This window comes from Lithobates pipiens, unplaced genomic scaffold (genome assembly GCF_037356315.1).
Source record: "Lithobates pipiens isolate NorthernLeopardFrog02 unplaced genomic scaffold, aLitPip1_a1.2 Scaffold_23, whole genome shotgun sequence".
NCBI classification, from domain to species: domain Eukaryota; kingdom Metazoa; phylum Chordata; class Amphibia; order Anura; family Ranidae; genus Lithobates; species Lithobates pipiens.
In genome coordinates this window covers 216,826,909-216,848,129 of record NW_027507785.1, presented here as the reverse complement: position 1 = coordinate 216,848,129, position 21,221 = coordinate 216,826,909, and the positions used below count along the sequence as shown (strand labels likewise).

Sequence of the window (21,221 nt, the reverse complement as noted above, 5' to 3'; positions counted from 1 at the left end):
TGGCCACTATGATTGTGTTTTTAGTATTGATATTATTTCATTCAGGTGCAAGCTAAGTAATTCTGCAGGGCACTCACTGTATATAGAAAACATGTACAAGAGTGATGCATGGGCCAAGCTATGTCACTTGCAATGGTGGTTTGGGATGGAACTGAAATCTCCCTCTTGGAGTTGAGTTGAGTCAAAGATTTCAGTTTTCCCCAAAGAGACCAGTTTTGGATGGACCCTTCCTCCCTACAGTGTTTGCTTTACAGACTGACTTCAGTCAGAAAAAGTGGCATTCAATGAAAACCGTATAAACGAATTGGACAGATTGTGATTTCAGATTCAACAGTAGACATACAGTAGCTTACATTTAGTTTTTGATTTTATAAAATGTTAACTTGTATGCTATTACATGAAGAGGACAGTCTCTGTCCTGGGTGAATGATTCCTAATTTAAGAAATACTCATTTAATGATTTCAACTGAGAATATAAATTATTTACATACTGTGTGGCATTAGCAAACATTTAATAGCTTGCAATCCATTACTCTTTTGCAAAGGTCATCTTGCGCTATTATGGCTCTGTGTCAGAACTAATTGTGTTGTTCCTCTAGTGTAAATCAACTAGAAGGTATAAATCAAGGTGCAAATTGGAGCAGATGCTTCCATCCGGAAAAGTGGGTGTTTACTGTATGTCCCCAGCTCCCAACCAGAGGTTGAGACCCAGTGACTCTCAACTACCGTTGATAACATATTGTACTTTTAGCAGTCTCGCAACGGGTTTTTAATAATACATATCTCCAAATGCCTGCTACATTAAACTGACACATGAAGGCAGCTAAGGAAAATGTCAATGAAAGGCCCAGAGCAAAAAATATTATTACCCGGTACCTGCATGGGGTTATTGCCCACATCAAAAGTATTCAGTAAATGTATTCAGTTTTGTATTCCACTTGTTTTTTTTTTTTTAATATCACTTAAAGGCCCATAGCAAAAAATAAAAATAAAAAAATTATATATATATATATATATATATATATATATATATATATATATATATATATATATATATATATATATATATATATATTTATATATTTATTTATTTATTTATTTTATATTCTGGTACCTGTGCGGAGTTATAGCCGACAACAAAAGTATTCAGTATAAAAATCCCTTTTGTATTCCACTTTTTAAAATAGTTTTTTCCACATTTACATGGATACTCAAATATCCAGCAAAAGTGACAGCTACCAGGGTCATAGAAAACCATATAACAGTGCTGGGTGCTTATAACTGTCCGTTTTTATTCACTTGGTTTTAAAAAAAAAAATTCACTGGGTCACAACACTGCATGATTTCATGACAGAATGAACAGTGTTTTCGCCCCAGTAACAGGATATGAAAAAACAACAATTCTACTGGCAGGATCAAAAGGTAATAAAACTATTTTATGGAGGGATATAGAAAAAGAAAAGCCTCTGTGTTAATGCTAGTGGCGGACTGCATCTTAAAAGGCATTTTTGATATTGTCCAAAAGTTCTATTTTAATTACAAAGTATTGTTTATGTTCATTTTTGCTTGGCTCATTTCTTTGTTCATTTTTTTGTCTTTATTTTTTTAGTATTTTTTTTGTTTAGTAGGCATAGATTTTGATAGCTGTTGGATGCGTTCCTTAATGTGAGATAAGTGGTGGCGCATGTATCACTGATTTATCCTTTAAAGCCAAAGCTTCTATAATCCTGCGATTTAGCAGGCTGATTGTTTCAGTCTCTGGCACTCGTGAGGATTATTTGTTCATACTCCTGGCTGTTTAATCTTTAACCAGAACTGTGCTTTCCTAGCTGAGGGTAACTGGTCAGCATGTGAAAAGGAACATTATATAATACTTTTTCAGTTGTGGGAGGAACAAGGTGGGTTTTGATTTTAGCATTTATTGCTGTCCATTACTCTGGAGATGTTCCCATATACATACTTTTCTGTCCTTTCTGGAGTCCAATCTTAAGATATGGAAAATCCACAAGAGCACTAGTCTCCCCAGTATACATATACCAGCACTACATCTGAAACTAACAAAATGGCTAGTGCTAAAGTTACTGATCTCATGCAAGGATCATGGTTGAATTGAGCATTCTAGTTCTAATATCTTAACAATAAAATTATGAATTTGGTCTTCACTGCTGGCTAATATTAAATGAAGAGAGATCATATCATGAATTGCCAGAACGGCAGTTGTAGGCAGATTATAATTTTTTACATCTTCCATGGTTGCATTGATGGTTCCATTCACACATTACAGAAGTTTGGCTTATGCAGTAAATGGCCAAGGGTTCATACATACTGTATGTTTTATGTTTGTGGGAAGATCTAAATGCTTTTTCATGTCAAGACCTGTAAAAATTGGAGTATGTTAAAGGGGTTGTAAAGGTTTTTTTTTTTTTTTCAAAATAGGTTCCTTTAAGCTAATGCATTGTTCGTTCACTTACCTTTTCCTTCGATTTCCCTTCTAAATGTTTTTTTTTTTATCCTTGTTTTCTTTGTCTGAATTTCTCACTTCTTGTTCCTCCTCAGTAAGCTGTTCAGTAAGCTGTTCTGGCTGACTAAACACCGCTCAGATGATAGTGTGAAGTTTACTGAAGAGAAACAGGAAGTGAGAAATTCAGAAAGAAAAAAAACATTTAGAAGGGAAATCGAAGGAAAAGGAAAGTGAATCAACAATGCACTCGCTTAAATTTTATATTTATTCCTATTTAGAAAATAAAAAACAAAGCTTTACAACCCCTTTAGGAATGAATTAAGGTGGGCACAATGTGGGCCCACCATCATGGGCTTGTGGCTGCGGCTCTGATCTGAAGGTTATCCTCATTTAAATGCAGGCTTATTAATACAGGGGTGTGGGGCCATTGCCCCTTTAATTGTGTCCAAGCTTAGCTGTGCAGGTGTCTTATTGGGTCTCCCCTCATCACATGCCATTCTGGAAGTTTCACCCTTGGTGAAAGAAGGTTATATAAGCAACCTACCCTAGAGAACGGGCCTTTTCAGGACAACCTCAGGACAAACAAGCAACCATCTACCCACCCTTCTCGCAGCCACTGTTATGTGGTCTGTCACGCTTGCATCAAGGGGGGACTTGTAATTTATCGTTTGCGTTATCTGGCTTGAGTCCTTTGACTGAGCCGAAATAGAATACGCTATTTGATCTTGTTATCAATTTTTATTATATCTGATGGATATGCATATTATTTTGTAAACCAAGTGCCACGGCCAATTTAAATCAGTGTATCCGATATCCAATTGGCTTATGACATTCCCCAATCATAAAACCGGTATCACCAGCAAATGAAGAGAAAGCACCGCATGGTGAAGCCCATAGGAAATAGTCAAACTGTTTATTGAGATTGTACTTACAAAACAGTAGTTAAAATGATCATTGGTTTGTATGCAAGTAAGGCCGCGGCCTTCTGACACAAGCACGCCTATTTATGTTCCCGGATATTAACTCAACTGGAAATTCACACAAACCAATTATTATACACTTATTGGGATTTTTTTTTTCACCAAGAGCATGTAGCAGGATACAGTTTGACCTAAATGTATTAATTAATTCGATTTTATTGTATATGTTTTATAACAGAAAGTAGAAAATATACTTTTTTAATCAAATTTTTCCGTTTATATAACAAAAAATAAAAAACCCAGTGGTGATGAAGTACCACCAAATAAAAGCTCTATATGTGGGGAAAAAAATATATAATTTTAATTCGCGTACAGTGTTTCATGACCGCACAATTGCCAGTTAAAGTAGCACAGTGCAAAAAACTTGAAGAAATAGGAAGGAGATCTCAACAAATGAGTCTCTACTTATTCTAAGGTTTTACTGGTACCACATTCTCTATTACTAAACAATTAAAAATTGTTAATTCCCTACCAAAAAAGAGCTACTAGGACTTTAGAGGTACGACACCAAATCAAATTACATGTTTTGCAGGACAAAAGCCCACTTCCTCAGGGAGAACTTGCATAAATCTTTGCAGCAGGTTATATGTAACTTATTCCCAAAACTTGGAGGATCACAGGCACCATGCTGGAGAGGCAGTAAGACTAGTTTGCTGGAGCTTGATTCTCTGGATGGATTCTGGGGGACCTTTTGCTTTTGGACGCTCGGGATAGTCTAAGCCCTTGTACACACAGTCAGCAATTCTGACAACCAAATCCGTTGGATTTTGTCCGACGAATTTTGTCTGAAACTGTTGCATACACACGGTCGGACAAAGTTGTCAGAAAATCTGATTGTACATAACGTGATGACGTTATTTCGTTACGACGGGAATCTAGGAATTTGAGCTGAGCATGCGTGGCACTTTGTCCGTCGGAGTAGGCTACACATGATCAGAGTGTGTCTGATCAGAGCATTTTGTCGGAAAATTTTACCGGCAAGTTGGAAAAGTTGGTCCAATGGAGACCACACACAGTCCGAATATCCGACAAAATGGTCCGATAGGACACATTCCGTCGGAATCTCCGACCGTGCGTACAAGGGCTAAGAGATAGTTACGGACTATTGGGACCACCATTAATAATGCCTTTACATAGTAAATGATGAATTTGTACTGCCTCTCCAGCATGGCGGCTGCAATTCTTCAATGTTTGGGAACAAGTTACATGTAAAGCTAACCTAGAGGAGAGATTTATGCACATTCTCCCTGAGGAAACAGGCTTTTGTCCTGCAAAACATATCAGAGAGAAAGAATTTTATGTGAGATCCTCTTGGTGACCAACTGGGAGCTCCAACAATATACTGGCATGATCTGTAATTGTATTGTGTTTTGAAACAATACCTGGATGTCTGACATTCATATTTTGTGGTACCTCTAAAGTTCCAGTACTTCTTTTTGGTAGGGAATTAACTATTTTTCAGTGTAAAGTACCACAGTGCCGAATAGCAAAAAATTGCTTGGGCAGGGGGGGGAAAACCTTCCGGAGGTCAGGTGGTTCAAACTTCCAGCTTTCAGACCATGTATCATGTAAACCCATATTTACAATGTACCATGAAACATGGTTGCCATGTAAGGTTCCCACCCCCAAACTGCCCCTCCCACTAAAAGGACTGTAGCTTTTTGCCTGCTTCTGTCATTTTTCCTGCACAGCATAACCTGTTTTCCCGAAAATAAGACCTAGAGTGATTGTCGGTGATGGCTGCAATATAAGCCCTACCTCCCAAATAAGCCCTACCCTGTTTCCCTGAAAATAAGCCCTAACCTGAAAACACGACCTACAACTAGGGCTTATTTTGGGGGTAGGACTTATATTGCAGCCATTACCGACAATCACGCTAGGTCTTATTTTCGGGGAAACAGGGTAGGTAGCTGTAAATGAAAAAATGACAGTTCCTCTCGATGACTGTAGCTTTCTTCTTGATGCCTGCTTCTGTCATTTTTCCCAGACACAGTATAGGTAGCTGTAAATGAAAAAAATGACAGTTCCTCTCGATGACTGTGGGACTGTAGCTCTAATTGGAGCACAAGTGTGGTGACATCAATGCACTTAGGCTGCTCTCACACTGCCCCCTGCGTGCAGGGCCTTCTGGTGCGCTTTCAGAAATACACCAAAACTACAGGACATAATAGAAGTCTATGGCAAAGTGCAACTAAACTGCACTAAAATTGCCAGTACTCTGCGCTGCAGCCAATGCAAAGTGGATCCATATTGTCCACTGATACTTCCTCCAGCTCTGTGGCTCTGCAGCTGAAGGTTAGTATTTTTGTATGACCCAGGGGGATGGAGGAATAGTCTGAAGGAGTAAAAAGGTGCAATTCTCCTTTAGCGTTTGTAATTCAAAAAGAAATTCAGAATAAAAATGAAATATGTGTTTCATCTACCATATACTGTATGTGCCATTTCCAGCAGTTGAGCAAAATACTGTATGCATAAGTATAACATAAGATACAGAAGGACTTGGGAGGGAAAAAGTAAAACATATAACAAAACTACAATCACCCTACAACACTACCCTGGTCCTTTCACACGGGGATATCCGTTTGCTCAGCGGGGATCACTCCGCCGATCCCCGCTGAGCAGGGAGATGACAGGTCTGTCTCTGCACACTGCGCAGGGACGGACCTGTCACAGCGCCGCTCTCCCCTATGGGAGATCGGATGACGATGGACCGCAGTGCCCGTCGTCACCCGATCCGATCCGCAGACGGATGGAAAAATAGCTTTTTCCTCCGTCACACTTTTTCGGATCGGAGCGGGTCGGATGTCAGCGGACATGTCACCGCTGACATCCGACGCTCCATAGAGCTCTATGGAGCACCCGTTCAGGTCCGCCTGAAAAACTGACAGGCGGGCCTGAACGGGACGTCAGTGCGAAAGGGGCCTTAATCAATAAAAAGCGTATCTATCTAAACAAATCATTAAGCCTAGGTTCATACAGGTAAAAAATATTTCTCAGAACATTGCTTTTATACTGTATTGTGGTTAATCTTACCAGTTTACATAGGACAAAATGAGAGATCCTACATGTTCATGTAGTGTGTTAAAAGGTTGCTAAAATACAGCAGTTACTCTGGCCTCACTTTAGCTAATGTCATCCAAACCTAGCCACAGTGGTGGCACATGTCATTGGTGTCAAAGTGGTGGGATTTGTATTTAGGCAAATCAATTGATTGTTTGATTTGCCTTTACTGTCACCCTAAAAGAGACCAAATGTCATTCTTGTCTGTTGTGTTATAGTGCTCCCAACTGAAGCAAGCTCATAGGTAAGTATTATGAAGCATTATGTATTTGCTTGAATTAAAAGATCTGATAAAACAGGTGAGTATTACATTAGGGTTTAGAACTGCTGTAACATGGAGGATATACAAAACTCAATAAGCTGAGTAATGTAATTATTCCTGAGATGTGATATCCAATAATAAGACCATCTTAGTTGTCATTTAAGTGTGTTACTTTACTCAACCTTTTGTTGATTCTCAGAGTTTTTGCAATATTGGCTTACAGCAGGGGTGGCCAACCAGTGGCCCTCTGATGTGGCCCGTGACCTCCTGCTCCGGAATGGTGGGTTAGCAAGCCCAGATCGCAGGTTACAGACCCGTCATACCACAGCATCAGTGTTGTGAATGAAGCTGGTGGTAGAGAAAGAAAGTGGCTGTAGAGCAGAGCCCCATAAGCCGATGCTTCCTGTACAGTGCCGGCTTTTGCCACAGGCAGAGTCTATGGCAAAGTTCAGTTAACCCTCAGGATAGACACAGGTGCACAATGCTGCACCCGGGGTGTGGGCAAACCGCAGCATATCAGCGTCAAAGCAGTTTAGGCCCTTTTCACATGATCAGCCCTACCCAACTGGACCCTCAATTCACCTCTACCGAGCGGCAGATGTAAACAGACTTTTGTCCGTCTACTCCCGCCTGCCTCCAATCCGATCCTCTAAAAAAAAAAAAGAAAGGAATCCATCCCCTTCCTTCTGGCTGGATCGGATTGGAGGGCCCATAGAGTAGCCGTGACCTGTCATCTGCCCACTCCGCTCATTGTGGCCCGCGACTGGTTACCAAGTGCTTAAGTGGCCCTTTCTCTTTAAAAGGTTGGGCACCCCTGGCTTACAGTATATATTTTCATAAAGCAAATTTCACACTGATAATAACAAGTTGCATTTTGAGAACACTAGTTGAGCAAAGTTTTTGTCATAGATTTTCGAGGCTTTATTAGTTGTGGCATCAGTACAAGATTCATGAGAACTGAGATACCTTAAACAAGCAGTGCTATTATTTATATCATTAGGATATAATTATAAAGACTCTTTTGCAATGAGTAGTTTGTTGTGAGAACAAACATATTCGTTAACATACAAGGTTTGTCTGGTCTTGTTAGTAGCTTATGATCCTTGTTTCCTCAAACAGAACAATAGAATGCCTTTGTAGCTTTCTAAAGCTGTCCTGGTTAAAAGTGGGATCTTTGGTAGGGAGGTACAAATGCTTATGTATGATCAAGACAAACTGGGGTGTGTGCAGCGAAAATAAAATTATTCTACTGAGATGATGTTTTTTTGTGACTTTCCTGGTCACTGCCTCAACTCATGTGGAGAAGTCACAAACTGTGTGAACTTAGACTACTCCCTTCTGTTCCCTGGCGAAAACAAAGCTCTTTCTGGGAGCCATGCTTCTCCTAGGAAAGGTTTTGGGATCCTGCTCTAAAAAAGGAGCTCCAGGCTCCCCACAAAAAAATTAAAAGTCATCAGCTACAAATACTGTAGCTGCTGACTTTTAATATAAGGACACCTACCTGTCCAGGGTTCCCACGATGTCGTCTTCCAAGCTGATTCTTCAATCAACTTTAGGTGCAGGTCCTGATGTCCCTAGTAAGGGAAACATGAAGTGAAGCCTTTTACGGTTTCACAGAAGGTTTTTTATTGCATATACGCGAGCCATGCTGCGTCTTGTGAATGGTCCCATAGTCTTCTGGGACGTGTGATGTGTCCCAGAAGACTGCGGTGGAAGGAGGGGAGACCAAACTTCCGGCTCAGATTGATGCAGTGATCTGTGTCAGAGGTAGGAATGGGTACCTGTCAAAACCAGTGCCAAATGTGGCAGCGCGGGGGGGGGGGGGGGGGTGTGCAAACAAGCGGAACATCCCCTTTTTGAGTGGAGCTCCGGTAAAATAAACCATAAAATTCCATCCTATATAGCTTTGATCCCAAACCATAACAATTTAATTTAAGCTAATTTAACTGTAATAATAATTTAATTACAACTAATTTAATTGCCATTGAAAATCTTAAATTGCTTCTAACTGTTGTGTTTACAATGTACTGTAGTTTTGAAGAATATTGCACATGCTATGTGACAAGGTTGGGAAAAAAAACTATCAAGTGTCCTCTAGTTTTATTTCTAATTTAATTGAGTTTTCGGAAAATACAATAATACTCCAACATAACTTTATTCAAAACCTTATGAGCTACCAATTTATATAGCTAATGAGAGCTGCTGACACCTAACACATTCCCATATATATATATATATATATATGTGCAACCTTAATAAATCTAAATATTGTGTCGCGCTATTAAATTAAACACTCTTAATTGCGTTCCTAATTAGTGAATCAATTCCTCTGTGTATTAATTACACCATCTCCTATTAGATAATGTGTTCTTGGATATGTTAACATTGGTGAAGTATTGGTAAAAATCCTTGGTAATCATCTTGTGATCCAAATAAACATATATGCCAATATATAAATCAAATAATAAGTAAAAAATTATAAAAAATTTATTAAAGAAAAAAGTCCAAATAATAATATCATACAAATAGTCTTTCAAATAAGTGCTCCTCATACAAGTCTCCTCCTTGTGTATATGCCCTTGCAGTGGTAATTTAATATAATTGACTCATACTTCCCCACCATCACATATTCGCTCACCTGATAGCGTGTGACTTTACAAGTACTTTACAGGGTCACGTGGCTTCCTCAGGGGGATTTCTCCAAAATAAAGCTTGTTCAAACCAATACAGGAGATGGATATTACGGGTTAATAATGCAGATATGTATATCAATATAAGAATATAAAAACACAAGCATAGAGGAGAGGTAAGGATCCCTCTAGGAGAGTAAGGAGCTAGGTAGGTGTACTCATGGTGCTACTTATACTTCTATATCTTCCAAAGTTGTGGCATCATAATATGTTTAAACCTCACAGGAATGTCCCTAACAAATTTTATAAAATATGGAGGGAAGAAATGTATCTTACGTACTTGTGTCATGTTTATGACAGTGATAAATACAGTGTGTTCTAGAAGCGTGCTTTATCCATTGATACTGATATGCAAACTTCCTCTGAGAGTCAAGTTCACTGCAGGTCTGTTTAGGCCAATCTCCAGGAATAGCAGGAATGCAAGAGCATTAAATATCAGAATTTAAAATATTTTGAATACATTTGTCTAGCACATTACAAGGGGATTCACTGCTATCTATTTACAGACTAGAGCAAGAGATTGACGATCTTGAGATGCAAGAAACACAGCTGTCTGCCAAGGAAGTACAGGTCTTAAAGAGACTGAAGTCTGTGGAGAGAACTACAGAGGATATCATAAAGGTATGTAAAGGCTTACCAGTAATGTGGTATGGTCAACCTAAGCTTTATGCTCAGGGTTACAATTCCAATTGTTTGCATAAAGCCAGAAAAATGCAGAAAATATTAAAAAATATGAGCATCTATGGATGGAGGGGGTGGTAGGGGCAAGAGGACTCTTAGCTCATGGAAAACTAAGGTGCCACCAAGTGAAAATAGTTCAAGTATTGTCTTTCCCCTTGACCTCTAACCCCATATGTGTGTAGCCAAGAGCCATGGTACCACATCGTGAGCAGCTATCAAGTCACCTTCTCCTTCCCAGCAGGAAGGGTATATTCACTGGGCCCATCTGATTGGCTGTAGTCTTCAATTAGAAGCCAAAGGAGGGTCCAGTATGCAGCCAGACTGTCAGGATAGAGTTATTATGGTTCTTGCCTACACAGATATAGGTATGTGGAAATGTGTGTCCATTCAGCTAAAAGAGCTTTTGTGAAGTCAGGTATAGATGTTGAATGAGAAACCCCTGGCTCACAATCGGTATTCCAATTCATCCCAAAGATGTGCAGTGGGGTTGAGGTCTTTGCAAGCCACTTGAGTTCCTTCTCACAAATTCATCAAAATATGTCTTTATGGCTGGCTTTGTGCACATGGGCACAGTGATGTTAAAACAGGGAAAAAAAAAAGTTTTCCCCATTTACAAAATGCCATTGTTCTGTATGCTGTAACATTAACAGTACCCTTCACTGAAGACATTAACTAAAATATAGATGTTTCCGCAGCTTTTATATTATTTACATAACTTCCCAATCTGGATCCATTTAGGGTATTTTATGAAAAGTAATTATTTTCAGAGACTTTATTTGGAGAAGCAAAACTTGCAGGATTCATTTGAGCTCCTACAGTACCCCAAAACTTCAGAAGGACTTGGAGCCCCAAATGCCTGGGTGTATTTTATTGCTGCCCAACTATGACATCTGACAGGCTGGGACAGTGAGAACCACTGTACCATATCTTTCAAAATACTTATAGTTGTATTCTACAATAGACATCCCTTATATGCTTTTGAGACTCCTATTCACACCAAGCTAAAACCCACCCTAGTCACTTCCCTCCTGATTGGGAAAATTTGTGCTGCAGCAAAAAAAATACTGGGAATCTCAAACCTTACCAGGCTTACTCCAATTTGGGACAGCTTGCACTTTCCAGAACTCCTTAATTTACATTTATTTTACAGTAATCTGTGAATGAGAGAAGTCCCGGCAGATGACTTGTAGTTCTCAATGAACTACGAGGGGGGGGGGGGGGTGCTGATGAACACCCTTTTAATTCATTCAGAAGCCCTGCAGCTTTCAAACTGACAGCCTGTACAGAAGTACAAGCTGAAAGCTGTGTAGGGCTTGTCTGCAGAAGCCTGGCATTGCATCCATGATCCACTGATCACAGGTGCAATGCTTTGCAGACTCCTGTGGAAAAAGATGCACAATCCCAAAAATATGTACATTTAATATTTTTTTCTCAAAAAGGTGAACTTAGCCTTTAAATCCTCTCAATTATCCTCTGAATTCTCCTTAGACCCAAAGTGGTTTTAATAATACCTTCAACTTAAGCATGATCCATAACTGCAGATGGAGCAGGCCTCCATGTCTTTTTCCCCAATACTGTTAATAGATAGTTTAGTAGAAGTGCCCACGACCAAAGGTCTTATTTCATCATCTCTCAGTACCTGACTCTGGTGGACAGGTTTTTATTGAAGTTTCCTTAGCTTCCAGATTCAGATTTAGGTCCTATTATCAATAATGCTTGGGATCAAATTGTGTAGTCTACACAACTGATCTTTGTAGCCCCCCCTCCTCAAACTGACCAAGGTGTTTCTCCTACATAGAGTACACAGAACCCACTAATTTCTTCAAAGAATCAGAGTCAGGGCTGACTCCAGCTGTGACAGATGTTGCCATCCAAATGGGACCCTAATTCACTTTTTATGGCAATGCCCAAAACTAAAGAGGTACTGGGTTGAAGTAGTTGTCACTCTAACTGGCCTGTTTGGCACACCCTTACTGACAGAACACCTTATTATTTGCATAATGCCATGGGTAAGTTTGATGCTGTATGGTCACATTGGATGGATTGTATGTTTCCACCTGTTCTTAGAAATTGGTAGCAGGCTATTTTCCCTTTGAGTTGTTAACAATGAGAAACATAAAAAAAAAAAATCAGATTAGAAAAATAAAATAGGGGTTGATATTAAAGTCAAATGGGCTGTTCACTTTGAAATTTTCCTCAACTTGCTGAATGTGGTAAAAAATCACTACAAACAATACCCAATTGTGTGCAAGGAAAAAAAGAACATCATACTTTTGCTTGTACGTCTTTGAATTATGAAAGCCAGCAGAGCTTCACTACATACTTTACTAAGATAATTGAAAATTCCTTTGCAAAGTTAACAGCCTATTTGCCTTTAGCAATTCAATCCCATAGCGTATAGTAAATATATTGCAGTTATTTTTATTTGCATTCATTTTCTTGAACCATCATATTTAAGGATCAGGTTTATGTTTCAAAATCCTGGCTAATGACAGTGCTGACTTTGTTTAATACTTGATGTTTACCATTTTAAAGGCTAAGTTCACCTTTAGTAACATGTTACCTGTTAGACCCCTATTTAGGGTGTAATATGTAACATGCTACAATGCAGCACCCCCCAGTGGCATACCAACAGAGAGGGCATGGGGGGTGCATTCCAACCCAGGTGCCACACATTAGGGGGTGTCAAGCCACACCCAGGCGACAACTGCCAGTGGGGTGACACCCTGGGCCAGCCGCTGGATTGCCTCCGCCACTCATTAACAAAGGAGAGTGGAGCAGGAAGCAGGAGGCAGAATGGGAGAGAGAAACAGCAGTCCTGAATACCTGAATAAACAGTGAAAGCTGCTGGAGTTATCTTTCTAAGTTACCCAGCAGGTGATTGGTTGCTAGGAGGACCTAGAAACCAATCACCTGCTGGGTAACTTGGAAAGTTAACTCTGGTAGCTCACGCTGTCTATTCAGGACTGCTGTTTCTCTTTGCCTCTCTGCTTCCTGCTCCCTGCTCCGCTCTCCTGCTCTGCATGCCCGAATAAGGTACGGAGGGGCTGAGCTGCAGGGGGTGGGGGCTGTATAATATAAAGGAGTCAATAGGTGTGTGGGGGGCTGTGTAATGTAAAGTGGTTCAGAGGTGTGGGGGATTGTGTAATGTAAAGGGATCCAGAGGTGGGTGGGTGCTGTGTAATATAAAGTGGTCCAAAGGTGTGTGTGTGTGTAATGTAAAGGGGTCCAGAGGTGCAGAGCTGTGAAATGTAAAGGGGTCGATAGGTGCGAGGGCTGTGTAATGGTCCAGGGGTGAGGAGCTTTGTAATGTAAAGGGGTCCAGGGGTGTGGGGACTGTGTAATGTAAAGGGGTCCAGAGGTGTGGGGGCTGTGTAATGTAAAAGGGGTCCAGAGGTATGGGGCCTGTGTAATGTAAAGGGGGCCTTCCTACCTTTTGCCCGCAGTTATAGCTGCAGTGCAATAGATTTCTATTAGGCTGGGTGTTTTTTTTCTGCATTTTCTGAAAGCGCACCAAAAATCTTCAGTGCACTTTCAGAAAACAGGAAAATATGTATTTTTTTGTGGAGGTGATACCATGTTTTACTGCACCAGGTGACACCAACCCTAGTGACGCCATTGGCAGTAGCACATAGTAAGTGTGCCACTGCCAGTTACATGTATTTCTGTCTAGGGCCAGCCGATGACACTCCTTGGGTCGATCGTGACATTTTTGCAGAGGAGGAGGGGTCTGGCTGCCTAGGAGTGTAGAAGGAGGAGGATTCTTCCGGGTTCCAGGCTGGAGTGCACGGAAGCGCTACATGTGCGTCGCTTGCCCGACTTGGGGAGGTGCCAGATATAGGATCCGCCCCGGGTGCCAAATGCTCTAAGTATGCACCCCCCCACCCCTATTCCTCACTGTGACAGTGAATGTCGGTTTTTCTCCCCACACCTATTGTAACAATTTAAAGTTGGTGCAGCTGCGTGGGGGCAATCGTGGGTGCAATGCTCCGCAGGCTCCTGAGAAAAAAAATAATAAATGCACATTTTTTTTACCTTCAAAAAAATTTTTTTTTTTTTAAAAGGTCAACTTAGCTTTTAATTAAGAATTAAATAACGGAGCGGTTTACTCCAAGGAGGGACACCCGTGGGAGGGAGGGGAGGGGAGGATAGGAGAACGGTATGAGATATTGTTTCCCCCTTTTATTCTGTTGTCCTTATGGTTTTTGGATTCTGTGGTGTTTTTTTGATTAAAATGGGAAGGAGGAGACGGTATGACATTTATGAATTATATAAAGAGACCGCTTCAGAGCCCGGGACACTTTTTAGGGCCCTGGACATGGGGTGGGGGTACTGAGTGCATGACTGAGGGGAGATAGTTGCTTTTGCTGTATTCTGTTCTGTGGAAAATTTAACCTAATGTATAATGGTTTAGTAGCTAGGTATCAATACCATGTCATGTATGATTTCTGTAAAATGTGTTCTTTGATTTCCTCTTAAATAAAAAAGGGTATAAATTGAAAAAAAAAACTAAAAAAGTATTTTTATTAACAAATCAATGTGTGCCATTCTTTCTTTTGTTCTAGAGATGCACTATTAGGATATTGTTTAATTTGTTTATAAAACATTGTGACCTGCATTGTGATGCTGTTATAGATTTTTTTTTTAATTTAAAATATTAAAGCGGTATTAAAATCAAAAACAAGAATGTATTATATTATTATATTGCAGCTTACCAATAATTATATGTGGCAGCTGCATTTGTTTTCATTTTTAGAATTTCCTAAATTCTCGCCTGTTGATCTGGCCAGTAAATCTGTTATTTTTCAACTTCCTTTAATAGACCAAGCTGTCCAGCAAAAGTGTCAGTTAGAGGGTTGCAACAACCCATTTAACACTGACAGGGGTGCTTACAATGGTTGGTGAACCTAACATTGCCCTCTCCCCAGATGGACAATGCTGCTATCTAAGGATGTTTCCATATCTCCACCATCCAGTGTGGAGACACCCTAGGACAGGAAGTGTGTTACTGGCAGGATCACCAAATGAAAAGAAAAGAAAAAAAAGGCCTAAAAGAAGAAAACAAATGCAACCACCACATCTAAGGACTAGCAACCTGCAATATATTATTTTTTGTTTTTGGGTTTAATACTGATTTAGTAAACTTAAAAAAAAAGTACACAAAAAAATAAGGTTTAATACAATGCTACCTTTTTTTTATTTAAAAATAAACGGCACAATATAAAAGTTTTTGGGTTATCTTTTTTTGTAAAATACATTTTTGCTTAAGAGAGTGAAACTGTTTGTGGGCAGGGCTTAGATATACATTTTAATCTAGCTATCTTAATTATTGCAGGCCGTGAAAACAGAAGCTCGAAAAGGTATGTACATGGGTGGTATTCAGTAAATAATAATATTTGTAAAGTATGAATGACATTTGTAAGCAGGTGCTTAATAAGGTACCGTTGCTGCCTGTGTTAATTATCTTTTTGGGTTAAGTTTTTTTTCAGCTGAATCAATTGCACTATTTAGTTAATGTTGCTCAGCAGAAGTGGTGCTGCCAGAGAGTTAAGGGTTAACACTGCTGGCCAGGTTTTCCCGGGCTTTTCTGAGAAGTACCACCCTCTGCTGGAAAAAATATATAAAATGGAAACTGTATCTAGGTCAGGGATTTTTGGTTGCTCTCCATATGGGTAGAAAAGGAGAGAGGTGCTGGGAATTTAATTGCCCCTTGTGGGAGCCTAGTCAGTGTTCCAATAGATGTGGACTTTGCTGCTAAATGGACTAATAGACTTTTTCACCTATTTAAGGTATGACCACCTCATGGAGCAAAAGGGAGCACCAGGGACACAACTAAAAGGGCATTTAGAGGACTTTGTAGAGGAATCTATATAGAAAATGCCTTTGGGAACTGTTAATTAGTTATGTTTAACTACTCCAGTAAAAGAACTTTGATGGTACCTAAATTGCTTGGTCCAAAGTCACTAGAGGGGTGCAAGGATGGTGAATCCAAGGAACAGGGCTTAGCAGGGGACAGAGATGAGTAAGAGAAGAAGCTGTTCGGAGGAGGCTATATTGCCATTGCTAATGACTACAGTACTAGTTTTGTGTGCATATGCAGCCAGCCAGTAGACAAGCGGGTGATGGAGGCCCTGGTAGTGAAGGAGCTAGGTGCTTAGGCTCCTTCCTTGGCAACCAAGTCCCCCTCATACTGGGAACAACCTCACAGCACAGGGCATTCCAGGGACCTAGCCTGGGAGTCATGGAGGAAGATGTAGGGAGGCCTCAGGAGAAGAATAAGCACAGACAATGCACATGCATGAGCTTCCTAGAATCCAAGTGAATAGGATTACTGGATAGGTCAGCAATACTGTCTCAGAAATGTTGCAAAATGTTTGTGAAGGAGACGTGTTCTGAAGCATATTAAAGAATTGTGTCCATAGTGTACAAGGTAATGTGTTACAACAGTTACCCCCAGATTACAAAGAGTTAACTGGACTTTGGAGTTCTGGAGGAGGAGCCTTGCTTTCAAGTTGGAGTGCCCCCTTAACTCTGTATCAGTGTGAAAATTGGCCTCAACCAGCCATTGGGAGCACTATAGTGAGAGCACGCTCCAGGTCCCACACTTGAGTGAGCAGTAAGCCCCGCCCACACATTGGATTGCTATTTTTTGGCACAGTGATCTTAGGTGTGGTAAATGATAGTTTGAGCCCTTGATAAGGTAACTGCAGCACATGATCAGTAAAATGTAAATAGGAAAGGATCGCCACTACTTCCAACCAGCCCAGGTGAATAAACGATAAAGAGTGGCCTCGGCCTACATGTCTCCATCAAATCATACACCCATAGGGGCTTAGTCACCCTATGAATATCCTATTTACATTTACTAACCCCCTTGATTGGTTTTAGGACAGGCCTGCACCCCATGTTCTTGGACACAGGGATATGCTTTCACCTCTACTTTGAGCAGTGTCTAAAGCAATCAAACAGGTTGCAGCACTGTATCACTTAACTCCCCCCCTTAGCATTAGTAACCACTTGCTGCTAAATCATGTACATGTACGTGTAGCAAGGTCCCATGCCTCCTTTGATCTCATGAGAACCTCCAGGCTCAGGGATAGCTGACATCCTTCTGTATGTAGTGGGTTGTGAGGCATGGTAGGTGCAGAGTAGTTAAAGTTATTGGGCATCAGACACTTCTTGGATGCAAAAGAAAGTTTATTTTTCTTAACAAACCTTTTTTGGGGGAGAGAGGGTTAGGGCCAGGTAGTTGCAAGTTCAATTGGCAGACTCAGAGAATTTAGTAGGTGGACAGCTATGCAAGGAAAAGCATCCAGTAGGACTGCAACTGTATGTGCAGGAATGCTGTCTCCTATGGCAACGGTCTTTAACAGTTCCTAACCCAAAGTTTACCAGTTCCTTTCTATTCCACTACAATCACTCCTTGTAGTTCTTCAGCCCACTGAGCTCCCGGTCTCTCACTAGACCCACTGATAAAATGCATGGGGCCAGGGCCATCTTTTCGCATGGGCACGCTGGGCAGTTGCCCAGGGGCCCCACTTGCCTTGGGGGCCCCACCTGCGCAGCGGCCCCAGCCAAGCATCATTCAAATGTCACAAAGTTTGCTGCCGCATTGTGCCAGTGCTGTGCGGTGCAGCCCCTGCCTCCCTCACAGAGACAGAGTGCCAAACAATCAGTCCCAATATCAGTCAGCGACTCAGCAGTGGGCAGTGTGATTCAGCTGTCACTGCGAAGAATGGAGCCGATGCTTTTTGTGTATTTTAGGCTCTTCACAGGCGATATGAAATGCACTCCGCCTCTGACAGATACATGAAGCATCGGCTCTGCTCTCTACTGCAGCCACATGCTGCAGCTTCCTGTCACACTTCTGCGTCTCAGAGGAGCCAGGCAGCAGTACACACGCACGTATTAATACCCACCAGCACCAGCAGTACCCATGCCAGCATTAATACCCACCAGGCAGCACCAGCAGCACCAGAGTGTGAGTGTGTACATTTATATATATTTATTTAGTTTTTTTTAGTTGTATGATTTAGTGGTGAAAGTTATTAGTGCCCGGGCCCCCCCAAGTTTTGACTGTAATATCTTATGTGTCCCCCTTATATATCAATCTTAGAGTTGCCACTAGTTCGAGGAAGTGTAAGAAGGGTGACGAAAAATAAACTTTATTACGCGTTAGTGAAAATAACCTTTAGAGCAGAAATGAAACGTAATGTTTTGAGTGGAGCACAGAAGAGGAAAAAGGCTGCAGAGGAGAAAGATCATGCGTGATTGTGTAGACAGGGCCCCAGTGCACTGTATTGTCTGCGGGGGGGGGGGGGGGGGGGATAATGCTCTTAAGAAGGCACTGCATGAAGCTACATGAGTGCTGCCGGCACTGGGGAGCTACAGTTCATCGAGGGAACCATGAATGCCAACATGTACTGTGACATACTGAAGCAGAGCAAGATCCCCTCCCTTCAGAGACTGGGCCACAGGGCAGTATTCCAACATGATAAAGACCCCAAACACACCTCCAACACAACCAATGCCTTGCTAAAGAAGCTGAGGGTAAAGGTGATGGACTGGCCAAGCAGGTCTCCAGACCTAAACCCTATTGAGCATCTGTGGGGCATCCTCAAACGTAAGGTGGAAGAGCGCAAGGTCTCTAACATTATCCAGCTCCATGCTGTGGTCATGGAGGAGTGGAAGAGGACTCCAGTGGCAACCTGTGAAGCTCTGGTGAGCTCCATGCTCAAAAGGGTTAAGGCAGTGCTGGAAAATAATGGCGGCCACACAAAATATTGAAACGTTGGGCCCAATTTGGACATTTTCACTTAGGGGTGTACTCACTTTTGTGGCCAGCGGTTTAGATGTTAATGGCTGTGTGTTGAGTTATTTTGGGGGGACAGCAAATTTATACTGTTATACAAGCTGTAAACACACTACTTTACATTGTCATTTCTTCAGTGTTGTCACATGAAAAGATATAATAAAATATTTACAAAAATGTGAGGGGTGTACTCACTTTTGTGAGATACTATATATATATATATATATATATATATATATATATATATATATATATAATATATGTTTGGGGATTCTAAGTAATTTTCTAGAAAAAAAATGCTGATTTTTAAACTGTAAACAAAATGTGTCAGTATAGGCTTCAAGTGGGTAATTTTCCTTTAACCCCCACTGCTCTGTTTCTTCACAATGCTTATACAGTAGATATGTAGATGAACGGAGGCTTGTTTTAAAGAGGTTTTACTTCTTTTTCAAAAATATGTATACTTTATACTTAAAGGGGTTGTAAACCCTCGCTGTTTTTCACCTCAATGCATTCTATGCATTAAGGTGAAAAACCTCTTGTAGTGCATCTGCGCCCCAGAGCCCCCCTTTTACTTACCTGAGCCCGATCGTTCATACTCTGGAGACGAGCACCCCCACTCAAGCCGGTGTCTCCGGTCCTAATTGAATTGATAGCAGTGCAGCCATTGGCTCCCACTGCTGTCAATCAAATCCAATGACGCAGAAGCTGGGGGCGGGGCCAAGTCCTGCTGCCTGTGTCAATGGACACAGCAGCAGGACACGGGTGCACACCCGCACGGGTGTTCAGAGGGACAGCTCTTCTCTGACGGGGCACTTGAGAAGAGGAGGAGCCAGGAGCAGCACTGGGTGACCCCAGAATAGAAGGATCAGGGCCACTCTGCTCAAAACCAACTGCACAGAGGAGGTAAGCATGACATGTTTGTTTTTTTAAAACAAACCAAATACTTTAGCATGCATGATCTGGGCACAGGTCCATTTTAATGGTTTTAGAAGGAAGAAAGTCAATGGGGTCAGGTTAAGAATTAGGCATGGGCTAGATGTCATGGACTTTTTGGGACATGGTTTAATTTTACCATGTTTTTGTCACCAAAGCAGCAAAGTAGCAATTCTATATATGAAAGCCATGTGGGTAATTATGACAGATCAAATATCAAATAAAGACGTATGCAATCTCAGGTGTTCTTTACACAAGGCTACCCTGAACTTTTTTATTTCAATCTTTTTTTTAATAAGAACAACAAAAAATTATCAAGTTGTAAATTGCCTAGATTTTACTGTCTATAATGCCTGAACTTTTATTGTTATACATGTTTCATTTTCTCAATAATGATTTATTTCACAGAACCCATAAAAGATATATATGCTGGCATACCAGACCTACCACCTTCTTATAAGCCAAAATTTGTCAGAAAAATGGAAAGCGCCCATACTGAGAATGGGGAAGAACCAAGAAAGGGTATCTTTATTTTATGTATCACTTTCCTGTTAATTACTTTTTGCTCTGCTAACAGACATAAACTGGTACTGAAAAACTCACACTATCCGCTGACGTGTCTATTAAGGTGCTTGGAAAGAGCTGCTTATGTAGGGTTTATTCATAGTATTAAAGCACATTATGTTAATAGTGAAGAATTATTAGTATGAATAACTTTACTCTCTTAACCCCCTTCCCGTCTGCCCTGATGTCCCTTTAAATAGTTTGGAACAGTTCAAGGGTGGGAAGAAAGATTGGCACTATCACAGTGGTCACATGATCGGAAGCTAGTCCATCTGGCTACTGATCTGCAGCCCAGACAATGCGCTGACTGCGAAAGCTCAGTCTGTGCTGATAGCACACAGTGAACGCAGCACATAAACAGTGGCTGCCCAGCAACACATACAATATATTACTAAAAATATTGGGATGTCTGCCTTTACACGCACAGGAACTTTAATAGCATCCCAGTCAAAAGCTGCGTACACGCGGTCAGATTTTCCGATGGGAAATGTTTGATGTGAGCTTGTTTTTGAAAAGTCAGACCGTGTGTATGCTCCATCGAACATTTGCTGTCGGAATTTCCACCAACAAATGTTTGATAGCAGGTTCTCAAATTTTCAGCCAACAAAACTTGTCGGAAAGTCTGATCATGTGTATACAAGTCCGTCGCACAAAAGTTCACGCATGCTCTGAATCAAGCAGAAGGAGCCACACTGGCTATTGAACTTCCTTTTTCTCGGCTCCTCGTACGTGTTGTACATCACCGCGTTCTCACGTTCGGAATTTTTGCCCAACA

The 21,221-nt window shown here is 41.0% G+C and overlaps 1 protein-coding gene across 1 annotated transcript in view; it reads left to right on the top strand.

Moving 5' to 3' along the window:
• The window catches only part of PALMD (palmdelphin), a 95,487-nt gene that overhangs the window by 66,118 nt on the left and 8,148 nt on the right, over nucleotides 1-21,221 (top strand). The window contains exons 4-6 of the mRNA XM_077452852.1: nucleotides 9,960-10,074; nucleotides 15,470-15,494; nucleotides 20,291-20,404. Of these exons, the coding sequence (XP_077308978.1) occupies nucleotides 9,960-10,074; nucleotides 15,470-15,494; nucleotides 20,291-20,404 (254 nt within the window). The remainder of the gene's footprint in view (nucleotides 1-9,959; nucleotides 10,075-15,469; nucleotides 15,495-20,290; nucleotides 20,405-21,221) is intronic.